Source organism: Schistocerca gregaria, chromosome 4 (genome assembly GCF_023897955.1).
Source record: "Schistocerca gregaria isolate iqSchGreg1 chromosome 4, iqSchGreg1.2, whole genome shotgun sequence".
In the NCBI taxonomy this organism is placed as follows: domain Eukaryota; kingdom Metazoa; phylum Arthropoda; class Insecta; order Orthoptera; family Acrididae; genus Schistocerca; species Schistocerca gregaria.
The window spans coordinates 768,574,620-768,589,000 of NC_064923.1; the positions used below are offsets into that span (position 1 = coordinate 768,574,620).

The following is a 14,381-nucleotide window of genomic DNA, read 5'->3' on the forward strand; positions in this document are numbered from 1 at the left end:
TATTATCTGGTTAGAAACAACATACTGTTCAAACGATGCACTGTTGATGACAAGCTATGGGTACTTTGCATTCCAGACGATGTCGTTAATAAGCTCATTTGGTACATTCATTTCAGCTATGCACATTTTAGTCCACGAAAATGTTATCATATTCTTCGAACACTTGTTATTTTAACAATACGGAAAAGAGAATTCGAAGAGTCTTGTCTATTTGTAAACTTTGTCAAAAGGCGAAACCATCTACTGTCTCGCATCGTGCTCCATTGCTTCCTATCATTCCTTCTAAATTAAAAGAATTTGCTGCTGTTGATCTCTTGGGACCGCTTGTCAGAACATCTAATGGATTTTCGTACGTTCTAGTCGCTGTTGAACTTACTTCAAAATTTGTTTCTCTCACTCCGTTACGTAAAGCCACTGGACGGTCTGTATCCATCGCCTTTGTTAAAAATTTCTTACGTGAAGTTGGACACGTTAGTAAAGTCATTTCAGATAACGGACCGCAATTCAGATCTGCTGTTTGGTCACGCATGCTTCGTAACCATAAAATCAAATCTGTTTTTATTTCATTGTACTCACCACATTGTAACCCGTCTGAACGGATTATGAAAGAAATCAATAAGCTTTGCAGACTTTATTGTCACAGAAAGCATCAGCATTGGGACAGATATTTACACTTATTTCAAAACGTGCTGAATGAAATGCCTCATGACTCCACTGCTTTACCACCTGTTCTTGTACTGAAGAATAAAGAGCCACCGAACAGAATCAGAGAGCTTGTACCTTTTCCGAATATGAGTAAACTTCGACATAAAGACATTATTGACTTGGCTATTAAAAATATAAATTCTGCTGCAGACAAAAGGAGAAAATTACACGGTATAGCAAATGCAAAGAAATTATATATTGGTCAGGAAATTCTCATTAAAGCTCATTCATTGTCACATAAGAAGAAACACTTGAGTCACAAATTCTTTCTAGTTTACAATGGACCTTACAGAATCCGATGTATACCACATGATAATTGCGTTGAAGTTGAAACTCTGCATACTAGGAAGAGTAAAGGTTTACACCACATTTCACATGTAAAACCGTTTATTGAAAGATAATCTGCTTTTTAACTTTGTCTTTGCCATAAAACATTTCACTTCACATTTGTAGTACGTTTTGTCACACTGAGAAACTGTTAACATGCAACAATGTTTTGAAGTTAACTATCCAGTCTACAATCTAGGGAACATTTTTAAACAGAAATTACGAATGCATTGTTATAGTGAACAGACGACACAGTGTTGTTATTTGTACATTCTTGCTTGTTAGTTGCACGATTACATAACAACTATAAGGCTTACATACTTAGAACATATACTGTTAATGAGGTTTTAATGCAACATTTTGGTTTACTTGGGAACACATTCTAGATTTAAAGTACTTTCTGTGAGATTAAAGATGACTTAGCATTTGGTTTCTTTGATAGCTACACGATTATATCACGACGCTACTAATATGTGACACAATTTACATTGTGCTTTTGCGGTGTATCTGTTTTATATCTGCACAGTTTTTCTGAATTCTTCTGGAAAGGAAAACATGTTTTAGTAGTAACTTTGTGGTATAGCTACAATGAGACAGCCTTTTCTGTAGCACAACAATACGTTACAGTACAGTACTTACTTCATCACGGCAATAAGCGTAGTAACTACGATATCTATACGCAAAGCATTTCACTTTTGTTTATCATGAGGTCAGTACATTGACTTCTGCAGAACTTAGCTTTCAGAGGACGATAACTACGACACTTCCACAGAGATTATCTTACAACATGACACACAGTTTAGCGCTACAGTACACGTAGTTGAGCGATTAATTTTGCACTTATAACATTCATTTTTAAAGATATTTGAAGTTCAATGATACAAAGGTTTTCCGTGATACATTTCATTCCATTGCTGTAACCTGTAACACCTGAAAATATAATTACATTAATCCTCAGGGGGTACACGCCTACTTTGTGTACCATGTGTCTGGCAAGCACAAGGAGCCCTAGCTAATATGGTATTTGCTTATACAACTTTACACATCGGTACCATATTTCTCTAACACATAAATTACACAGCTATCTGATCATTTAACTGAGAGAAACAAACATTTATTATACTACATCAGTGACAGATGTTTACGTAATTACGCAGTTGGATAACTTCACACTTACGAAATTGTGTTTTGTCTGTCCTTTGTGAACTGTTCGTATTTTTTCAGAACCATTGTGATACTATAGGAGCTTTGAATGACATATTTGGTATGGGATCATGATTTTTAAAGTACGTTTGAGGCAGATGACACTTTTGACATGAGCAGAGAATTTTTTTAGGTTTTGAAATTATTGGAGGAAGCTACGACGATTTTGAGAATTTGACTGAGGTGTTAAGACGTTGTTATTACGATGACTATGTGTATTATGCTGTTGCGGTATGTTTATGAGCAATATGCTGATGCTATATAAGTTATTTGATTATGCTACGTATCTGTTATGATAAAATATTGAAGAAGTGTCGACGAATATGTATATGTGTAATAAGGTAAGGAATAATGAGTAGTGGTTAGGGACTCTGGTTTGTGGAAAAGGATGTTGGAAACGAAGAATCGTACTTTAAGAATTATGAAATGTGTGTACATGCGTGAATGTATTACAATGTTGTCGAAAATTTTTTTGAGGCTGTTATATTTATAGGATTTTATTTTCTACACATTTGTAACGCAAATTCTCAACCTGTGAAAGTATTTTTATATGAGACTGCCACTGTAGCGGAAGCTGGTGTCGTAAATATTTCGGTAAGACAGTTAAGTGACCACCTGCACGTAATGCGTCGTGGGCACCCAGCTGCGCTACAGTCCCCTGACAAAAGAAAGCCATTAGGTGAAAAAAACGGGAGGCCATTAACCTCGCTTTTGACATTCCTTTGTAGAAAGCATCGGAAATACGATATGCCCAAACTTGAAAACATATGATTACACTGTGAAGCTCTTAATTTATGATATTTACTGAAATGAAATGATGAGAAACATTTTATATCTATTGTCTTTCTAGCTGAGAGATTGCTCATTTTGTTTAATATCCAGTTTCTATCTGCACTGCAGCATTGGTTAAAATAAAATTTAATAGATGTACTAATATTACTATGTTCTGTCTACAGACCAAGTAAAGAATCATTTTATGACGTACTTTCTTAGAAAAGAGAGCACAAATAGACATTTCCCTTCACAGGAATTGCAAAAATAATTTTTTTTACTATTTGGTAACTTATCTGTTAGCGTATGTTCTCGTGATGCATCACTCTAGTGTTAAGATTTGACATAGGTATTAAACATTTTTATTGTAATATTTTTTCTGCTTCAGCTTTGTCATGTTTAGATATAAGTTATTGCATTTGCTGCTGCTGTTTGTCAGGCATAGTGTTACTGAATTTGACTTTGTATTACTCTGTTAAGCCAGTTTTACTACAGATTTATTTTTCTTGTTTGCTGCACAGTGCCTTATATTAGTTGTAATATTGCTGCTTGCTTTGACAACTTCCATTTTTTTTATTGCTTTATATTAGTTTTAATATTGCTGCTTGCTTTGACAACTTCCATTTTTTTCATTTTTGTTTGTATTAATTGTTTTGTGCTGCTGCACTGCCTTGTCCCTTAGTTAAGCATCTGAGCTCAGTAGATTTAAGTTAGCTTAAGAGGGGGTAGCCCATATAAGAGAATGAGTTGTGATGAATTTGAAGAAATGCACTGAGAGGTTATACGAGAAAAGTACAGAAAGTAGGTATAGATAGGACTTTTTGGAAATAATGAAGAACAAAGGGAGATCTCCGAGAAGTAAAGAAAGTTTTGTTTGCAAAGTACTGCAGTAAAACAAACCCTGTCCTTTCCTTTTGTGTTATCCCACTATGTGTTTGTGTACCCTTGTGTATTTATGTTCTTCCTGTCTTTATATGTTAATCTGATAAGACTTATGTTGCAGAATTTTTCTAATACTAAGCTACATTCACTATGATGAGGAATACTGTTATCCTCAAATATAATTTGCATTAATAACATGTTATTTACTTTGTAAAGATGTTTAGACATTATTTATTCTATTTTGTTTTAATGCTCATGTGTGAAGTTGATGTTTCGAAATTTATTCTGATTTTTTATGTATGTGCTCCTGTCACAATTCCTGTAACACTGATGTATATGTTATTTCGATTCTTTTGTAAAGCCTGTATTACTGCAAATGTTATCTGTACTATTATGTTCTTCAATGATATATTTTGTACCTTTGTTATTGTATTCTCATGTTATAAAATTGTAATTGACACCAGTTCATCAAATTAAGTAATTTGTAAATTACATTTCACTGCACACGTTTCTGTTGGTCATAGTATATGGACAATATGTGAGAAGTAGGGACTGATAGTGTTTGCACATGTGTTAATAACTCAGTAAGGGACTGGATAACAGCATTGCTGGTTCTAAGGACATTTCAGAAATAATTTTTCTGAGTGCACAAGTGGTGGTTATGGACTTGTTATATTATCCGCAAGACTCTTCAATGGTGATTGCGCGCCTGCACAGTCAAAGAGATGGCTGCTGGCCATCTCTACAAGGACTACAGTGGGTCTACACCTTTGATGACCCACCAATACCATTATTTCTACAAGGACTGCAATGGGTCTGCACCTCTGGTGGCCCACCAGTACCGTAATCTCTACCAGGACTACAAGGGGTCTGCTCTGTGATGACCTACCTACCGATAGTCTTCAACGTCGGCTGACTCTGTTGTGGCCCATTACCTGTCTGCATGTCAAGAGTCAGCACTGTCTTTCGTTGGAAGGACAACACTACTTCTTCAAGACTGCATGGAAATCCACTACTTCCGTGTGCATTTTCTTTTGTTGCTCAGTCTTTGAGAAAAACACTACTATTTTACTGTGATGAATGATCAGGACTGTCTATATGGACTGTGAGAAAATTTTAGCTTTTGACCAACATTGTATCAATAAGTGTGTGCATTTGATATCTTTGTTATAGTAATTATGAAAAATTTTATCAAATCATTATTGGCCACTGCACAAGACAATTTGTAAAAATTTTTTGTGGGGAGAATGGGGACTATGTAAGTAGGCTGTTTAGGTTTTCTTATTGGTAACGCCGCTTAGCGCTCGGTATGAAAAATCACTGGCTGTGCTGTGCGCAGTGTGTGTTTAGTTTGCATTGTTGTCTGCCATTGTAGTGTTGAGCAGAGGCAGCTGGATGCTAACAGCGCGTAGCGCTGCGCAGTTGGAGGTGAGCTGCCAGCAGTGGTGGACGTGGGGAGAGAGATGGCGGAGTTTAGAAATTTGTAAGAATTGGTGTCACGAACTGATATATATATTATGACTATTAAGGTAAATACATTGTTTGTTCTGTATTAAAATCTTTCATTTGCTAACTATGCCTATCAGTAGTTAGTGCCTTCAGTAGTTTGAATCTTTTATTTAGCTGGCAGTAGTGGCGCTTGCTGTATTGTAGTAGTTCGAGTAACGAAGATTTTTTGTGAGGTAAGTGATTTGTGAAAGGTATAGGTTAATGTTAGTCAGGGCCGTTCTTTTGTAGGGATTATTGAAAGTCAGATTGCGTTGCGCTAAAAACTATTGTGTGTCAGTTTAAGCACAGTCTTGTACAATTTTTCTAAGGGGATGTTTCAATGGGAAGTATAGAATTCGGATGTCGTGCATGATAGACCACTGAAAGACCTAAGTCGACACGAGGTCCTTGGAATACACGGCAAACCCTCAGAATTATTGAAATCCAGAGGGGAGGGCCAGATGAATTGCCGTCAGACTTCAGTAAATATGCAATAATTCCAATTCACGGGTGTGATTATTAGGGAACCATTACAGTACAACATGGTTTGTAGAATACTGACACGAATTGTTTACAGAAGAATGGAAAAACTGAAAAGGTAGGCCCTGGCGCTGCTATCTATATTTTGACCGAAATGTTATGTATAACTTGTATAGAAACAACACTGCATTTATGAGTCACCATCATGAGAGGAAAGCAGTATCTGAGAAAGGAGTGGGACAGGGCTGTAGCCGATCCCCGGCGTTAATCTGTACATTGAGCCAGCGGCAAAAGACACCGAGGAGAAATTTACATTGACACTGTAATTCTGTCAGAATGGAAAAGGACATAGTACATCAGTTAAACAGAATGGAATCTCGAAAAGAGTTCTTAAAAATTTAATATAGATGCAAACGTAAAAGAAGAGTAATGCACTGTAGTCGAATTAAAGCAGGCAATCAGAGGGGATTAGAGCAGGAAGTGACACAGTGAAAGTATTACATGAGTAGCACATTTTGGGCAGCAAAACGATAGTGGCCAAATTAGATAGTATATACGAGTAAAACACAGACTAACCATAGCGAGAAAAACATTAAAAAATTTGTAAGTTAAAGACATGGTTGGAGACCGAGGCTGTTTTTTGAAATAAATTGTTGATGGTGTGCAGCAGGCAGCCACAAATTATTTTTAGGTTATTGGCTTCGAATTTACACAATTCATCATTTGGCGGTTTTCATGCTTTCGTCAAAATAATTGATACTCATCGGTAAACTACTGTATCATTTGTTTTGACAGGAGCATGACAGACGTCTGATGATGAACTGTGTAAATTCGAAACGGTAGCGGTACTTTTTGAATAAAATAATTTAGAACCAATTTGCGGCTGGTTGCTGTACACCATCAACAATTTATTAAAAAACATTTCTGAAATAGAATAACTGTTGATATAGAATAAAAAATTTAAACGTTACAAAGTCATTAATGAAGTGGTTGTCTGGGGTATAGCTTTTTAACGGAAGTGAAACATAGACGTTCAACAGCTCAGGAAAGAAGAGAAATGTTATGCTACAGCATAGGCGAGCGGTGACGGCTGCCAACCCGTACGGCAAGCTGGGTCGTTCATTTAAACTGTTTAATTTTGCAAGGAGAAAGGGTGTCCACATAGTTCGACTATGTTGGTGCGCATGTAGTGGTCTGCAGAGATTTTTCTGTGGTTGTGTAAGATATTAAGTAGAACTGAAGTCAATTTCCGTTTTCCATTCCCAGATCGCGCTATAAATATTTAATTAAATATTAAAAAAACTAAAAACCCGCCTCGAGTGCGAAAAAAGCAGGTTTCGGCGTAGATAACTACACCTTCTTCAGAACAACAATAAAACCCAGAAGTGACTAAGAAGACCTTTGTCAATGATTAAAAGAACACCATAGCTATACATTTATAAACGAAAAAGAAAAGGAAAACACGAACAGTAAGTGAGCGATCGTTTGTAGCTGCAGTTTACGACGGGTCATGGCCCATCGAACATAGGCTGGTGTGAGGTTGAGCGTACACCATTAAGTTAAGTAGTGGTGTTGACTTTGTACATATGTACTGTTTGTATTTTCCTTTTCTTTTTCGTTTATAAATGTATAGCGATGGTGTTCTTTTAATCATTGACAAAGGTCTTCTTAGGCACTTCTGGGTTTTATTGTTGTTCTGAAGAAGGTGTAGTTATCTACGCCGAAGCCTGGGTTAACACTTAACACTAAGTGCTTTTTTGGCAATCGAGGCGGGTTTTTAGTCTTTTAATATATTAAGCAACGATTGCTGACGCGCTGCGATGTTGAAGGTTCCTATAAATATTTGCCCAGTTTCTCGTTCATGCTGCAAAACTTGGTGTTGTGTTATTTGGAGCATTTCCATATAACGAGCTCTTTTTTATGTTCAAACAATACGTTTGTTGTTTGGTGAAATGGGCAGCTTTCGAAGCAACGTAAAGAGTCGGGCTACATTAGTCCAAGAGCAGTTGAATACATCACACCCGCGTTGTGTGATAATATTTCAATATTTTTTAATACAAATGAAATTCTTTTTATTTAAATATTTCGCTTGTGGTAATTTATTGTAGGCTACCGCGTATTCCATCCACGAACGTCGTGTGCCATAATCATGTTTTAAACGGAACTATATTGTCTTGGTCAAAAACTCGGAGATTTATTCGTGAGCCCTTCGCATGCTTTAAAATTCTAAAATCTCGACAACGGCGTATGCACTTTCAAAAAAAAAATGGTTCAAATGGCTCTGAGCACCATGGGACTTAACATCTTTGGTCATCAATCCCCTAGAACTTAAAACTACTTAAACCTAACTAACCTAAGGACATCACACACACCCATGCCCGAGGCAGGATTCGAACCTGCGACCGTATGCACTTTCATATCTGCATCGAGTTTTATCACACAAATGATAGCTTTTTCAAGCACTGTATACATAAAATTCAGCCAGACATATGTAGTTATCTCACTTCATGTTGTAGATTATTTCAGACCCAAATCCAAACATTATTAGCGGAGCTTTTAAATCAGGACAGGTGACTGCATCCCGTACTTTTCGTAAAACACCATAAATATTCTGAGAATAACTCATCCGTCTCTTGCATGTTCTTAAGGCCTGACATCGTTCTTCCTCCTCTGAAATTTGAAATTCGACACAGTATGAAAGACGACAACTGACATGCTAAAATTAAGATGGTTTATAAGTATTCGAAATTAGTAACATTACGTAACTCACAACTGACACTCTCTAATGGAAGTTGTTTATTTGTGCCTTTGTTATGTGTTTTGTTTGTAGAGATAGCATCGTTACCTTATTGGACTGCATCTCGTAGATGTATTACGTTTATTACAGTACAGTTATTTGTTGCACTCATTCACGGATTCATTAAATTAAAAGATGAAAACTGTTTATTTCAACATGTTTGGTGACACAGTTCTGCCATTTCTTCTATGTCTTCATTATGAGTGTGTTGGGTACACTCTCGTCTGTTAAAAATGGCGGCAGTAGTGATCACAGCACCGCATGGAAACGTTCCTGGTTTCCCGAACATGCAGGCGGCCTATCCCAGCTCGATTGGCCCGCTAATTTCCCCGATGCTAGTCCCACAGGAAGTGTGTGTGACTATTTAGAACAGTGGGTGAAACGACGTAAGCAACACCCGCTCAGTTTGGTATCCCTGGTGGAGCTAATAAGGCAATCCGGGAGAAACTTATAGATCCTCTTCTTCGTCAAACTGAGGCCGTTGTGAAGGTTAGAGGCAGTATTAGAGTCAGCATTAGGATAGTGCCTCCTGCAGTTTTGTACAGTGTGTTTGACAGGAGTCTCATCGACTGCGAGATTTTGTCTGTGCGGACGGAGGTGAGTGAAAGATTCGACAACGGGCTTGCGCACGTACTGTCCTGGCATTCACCTCAAGTGGTTTAGCAATATGCCTCTCAGAATGTTCGGACGCTTATCTCAAGCCCACTTCTCCTTAACATGCGTACCAGGAAATGGTTTCAGGTGGCATTTATAACCCGTTTCGTCAGCTAGGGGCATCTCGCAGGCTTCTATCTTCTGGCCTGAAACTTGCGTGACTCCTGATGCAGCGAGGCACATGCTAATTGAGACTGTTGCTGTAAACGTATACAATTACGTTGCGCAAATCCTTTCTTCCCGCCTAACCATCTACGGTGTTATTATGTGCGAGAAGTTAAGTCGACGCTTCCGTGCATTGTAGCAAGATGTCACAACGTGGAACTCTGAAACTAGTGCAACGTCGGGTCCCGTTTCATCGCCAGCCTATGGCGATGGTTAATTGATGATCATGAATCCTGTTTGTCACCGGCTGCGCACTCTGATTCAAGTTACGAGAGTAGTAATGGTATCTGAGTAATGAAACAAATGAAACGAGCATACGGCATCGTTGGCCGGAGGCCCCATCCGGGCAAGTTCGGCCGCCAAGTGGAAGTCTTATTTCAGTCAACGCCACATTGGGCGACTTGCGCGCCGGTGATGATGATGAAGTGTCGACGAGGACAACACATCACCCAGTCCCTGAGCGGAGAAAACCTCCAACTCGGCCTGGAATCGAACCCGAGCCCGCTTACATGTGAGGCGAGTACTACGACCCAGCTAAGCAGCAGCTCTTCTGAGTAATGGGCTCGGCGAAATTAAGCTGTATAATCCATTATTTCTTCTGGTAACAGACGAACAAGAAAATCAGTTGGTTTCTACAGTGCTTGGAAAAGCTGTCATTCGTAGACTATTTAAAACACAAATCCAAACGTTGACTATTCATAAATATCGATTTTCAAGTGAACGCCTATAATTCTCCAGCGATGACATAAATAAATAAAGTTACTGAAAAAATCTGAGTTGTGCAAGCAACGCATTGAAAAAAATACAAAAAAGTCTTAACAAGAAAACGAATAAAATAGAGTACATAGACGAAAAGGCGAAGCCTATGAAACTCCTACCGGATTTTTTTCGTGCTGGCAATATCTTAAAAATTCTCCTAAAATTTGCCATTTGAATAAAACCAACTTCTTCTTTCTTTCTTTCTTTCTTGGTAATCTGATCCGTCTACACAATTAAATGAGAACCTGTTTGGTGCCATACGCGTTTCGCTTCTTTCTCATTTATAAACCCCTTCAATTGCAAGTAATACGAGTTTGTTTTATGTATAAAACAATTGTGTTATATGACGATTCCAGATAAGCTGCTATATTTAATTTTTCTGTTATTCTATTCTTAGAAAGAAACAGCATTTTGGACCGCAAGTTTCAGATCATTAAATTACTGTTTCGTTCTACTTACGATTTTGTGATTCTGTTATTCTATGTGTGTCTTCCTGGAGTATAACGTCCAATTTTAGGCGTTTTCGAACACATATCAATAGAACAATTCACTGTAATTCTAACACGGGTGTTTGGTTGGGAGCACGTGTGTAAAATACTACCAACTGTAGCTGCGTATCCCATTAGTATTTTGTTTGTGATGCGGTGTCTGTGTGCAGTTTGACATTCGTTTGCTTATTATGTGTGTGCATTTGTTACTGTGTGTGGTGAGGACTGCTCTGGGAAAAAAGAGAATTTCTGAGTGGAATGACACGTAAAACTTGTGTTTTGTGTCTGTTGTGAGAGACTAAGTTATTATTTATATATGGTTATGTTTTACATCTGTTATTCTTTTAGTGGCCAGCATCATCAGTGAGTTGTTACTTAAACTGATTAAGTCATTTGTTACTTTCTTGTCCACCGCAAGGAATCTGCTTACACGAAAAGTTACCTGTGATGATAGAGATTTTCTGTGGTAGTTGTTCATTCTAATAGTTTTCATATTCTGTTCCTTATCAGATAACTCATCCTACACGTTGTTAGGTTTTCAGAAAAGATAAAATGACTGTATTCATGCTTCAGGCTTTTATGTTTTCTTTGTAGCTAGTTTTCAAATATCTGCCTGTCATCTCCAGTTACGCTGATTTGCTATTTTGTGTGTTGATTTGTTTTACGTGTTAAAGTGCACCAATTATTTTTGCTAGTCATGTCATAAGTGTCCCTGTGGTGCGTGCTCTAGTGTCTGTGTTGACTGTAGAGTTTTTTGGTGTTCTTTTCTTCTGTTTGCTGTCATTTTTGTTTAGTTGCGTTTTGATTTAGTGATTCAGTCGTTGCATTATATCGGTGTTTTACCCATTGTTTCCGGCTATGAGCTTTATTGCACACAGTTCTTCTTCACAGAGTCCTCTGATGAGTGAGATTTTATTGAGTCTGTGTACCACGTGTTAGAGAGCTGCTATTTTGAGGGTTTTTGGATGCTTTGGTGCAGCATGTATAATTGTGACTGCTACTGTTGCTTTTCGGTAAATGAAAATTTTGTGCTTATTTAGTCTCTGTTTATTGTTATATCCAGGGAGACCATTTGTTTTTGTGTTCCTTTCTCTATAATGAAATGGATGTTTTTATGTGTATTGTTTGTGTCTGTATGAAGTTTATTTGAGCTTCTTAGGGAGGACTGCATACCGTGTGAAAGTGTGACTATAAATGCGAATAGAAGTTACTGTTAATACTATTTAAGCATTTTGGTTGTATGCTGTTTGAGTGAAGTGGCACAGTGGTTACGGCAGAGTGAGCAGAATCTCCCTACAGCTGTCATGGCGAGGTACTCTGTGGGTTCGATACATTATTTTTTTAGCTTGATTATTTTGTTAGTACTCTTTGATAAAAGGAGAAGTAGCACTCTTTAAAATAAATGAGAAAACAATGACTACTGGGCACAGAAAATTCTCTAAAGTTAAGTAGTCCTCTCGCATCAAACTTAAAATCTAGCTACAGGTTTTCAGAACATAATTTTGTAGGGACACTATTTTCTGTGTAGTAATTAGGATAACGATGGAATTAAAAGTCAGATTCATATCACATTTTAAACAAAAACCTAAGAGTACGAAAATGGAAAAGTAAACCTGCACATCACAAAAAGTAGATTTCATGAATTAACAAACCTGACAGAATACTAGACATAAAATCGGAAATGCAATCTTTACATTGTAGTTATCCAAACCGCCACCCCAAGTCCCCTAATGAAGATATATCCTGTTTACTAGACGAATTTAAATCTGAGAAGAAACATTTTCTGGTATATCTTCATAAATAACACGACAAAATGTAGGAGTAGAGTTACGTAGCATGTTAGCGAGAATTTCCTGAAAAGAATGAACACAAAACAAAAAGTGTAGATACGAAAGTCCGTTACAAGAAAACTGTGCTGGAGAAAAACTATCCGTCACTTACGAATTAATAGAAGAGGCTTGTAGTTAAGTTACGGAGGTTACGTTCTGACGCTGCAGCGTGTTTCGAGTGCACTGGTGTCGGAATACTAGCTTCTCTGGACTGAGGAAGATGAGGATCTCTGCCGCTGCGATTATGCATGAGAAGAGGTGAACGGCGAAGTGAAATTCGGCCAGTGTGGCACCTCATAACATATATCTCTGACATAATCGACATACTTTACCGATACTCGCATTCAGTTCGTTTTTTTTACATTTTTTTCCAGTTCATTCCACTGACGATAAGTTTGTGGAAGGTCTGGCTGATGACGTGAAACTGAAAAGATATTTCTAAACGTCATTAAAAACAGTTGGGGTTTGGTACTAAACAATTAACTAATGTTAAGACTGATACAATAAACGTGAAATTTGGTGTCATTACTAGTAAATTTAAATTAAGGATCAATTCTTTATTCAAGCGGCAAGTACTCGTACATGACACAAACTTGACCGGTATCTTTTACTATTAGCATAAAAATAGATTTACAAATGTATAAAAAGATTTAGCTAACTATAATGAGACTTACAACTAATACATATATATCAGTCATTTTCCAGTTACAGATTACTTATGAGGCAATGCTGAATTAGCTTATAGAGCAACTCTCTCTCCCTCTCTCTCTCTCTCTCTCTCTCTCTCTCTCTCTCTGTCTCTCTCTCTCTCTCTCTCTCTCCCACACACGGGTGCACACACACATAAGACACACACACACACACACACACACACACACACACACACACACACACACACACACACACAAATCATATTTAAAATTTGTAGCTGTCTGTAAACAGTTTTTTGTATAAGATATTATCTTATATAACCTTCAAAATATTCCTCCAAGTGCTGTTATTTCATACTAATCTAACCAAAACTTACTGATCACAGCTGTGGAAACCACAGATTTTGTACATTTGTCACGCTGGATTACCTAATAGATACTCATATTTGAAACACTGATAGGCCTGTAAAATAGCATGCTTCTAAACTGTATAAAACTTATGCTCACGACGACACTTTTCAGTTTCATGTATTTTGATTTACAATTGCATCAGCCATATTCTGCCATACTTTCTGCATGCAACCCAGTGTACCTGGTTTCATAGTGTAAAACATACAAACATACAATACATATAATGTGAAACAGTTGTAATTCAGTGTAAAGTTAGTTTCCCACCACGAGAGATAATTATACAATACTCTTTGTAAACAAACATTCCTGCTTTTATCGTAAGTGAACTTATCCCCACATGTTATTCCATTCCACAGAGCAAGTACCATTGATACATGTACGCATATGAGCTGTGAGATATGATATATATTGTGGAATAAGAGAGGGTCGGACGGCCCGCTCTGGCCGGCAGCTTGCTGTGCCTCCCTCCGCCCTGGCCGCCAGCTTGCTGTGCCTCCCTCCGCCCTCAGATGGGCTGCAGGGTGGACTCCTTGGTGAGGACGCTGCCCACCAGAGGCAGCGAGCGCAGGGCCTCCGCCACAGTGTCCAGGGCTGAGCGCGCAGTCTCGGAGTAGCCCACCAGCAACCACAGCAGCAGCATCACGAACAGCGCCTTCGCCGTGCGGTCCAGGACGTACAGGCTGCAACAAGAACGGCGACTGGTGAGGTCACGGTACGGGAACATGTAGGGAGCGAGCAATAAAGTCCACACAACTGACGTTGCCTCGGAAGC

At 38.1% G+C, this 14,381-nt stretch overlaps 1 protein-coding gene across 3 annotated transcripts in view; it reads right to left on the reverse strand.

The window, feature by feature from the left end:
* Positions 1-13,084: 13,084 nt before the first annotated feature.
* LOC126266652 (putative fatty acyl-CoA reductase CG5065) overlaps positions 13,085-14,381 on the reverse strand; it is a 394,269-nt gene continuing 392,972 nt past the window's right edge. For all 3 annotated transcript variants that reach the window (XM_049971045.1, XM_049971048.1, XM_049971046.1), the window contains exon 9: positions 13,085-14,289. In XM_049971045.1, the coding sequence (XP_049827002.1) occupies positions 14,115-14,289 (175 nt within the window). In that variant the 3' untranslated portion in view covers positions 13,085-14,114. The remainder of the gene's footprint in view (positions 14,290-14,381) is intronic.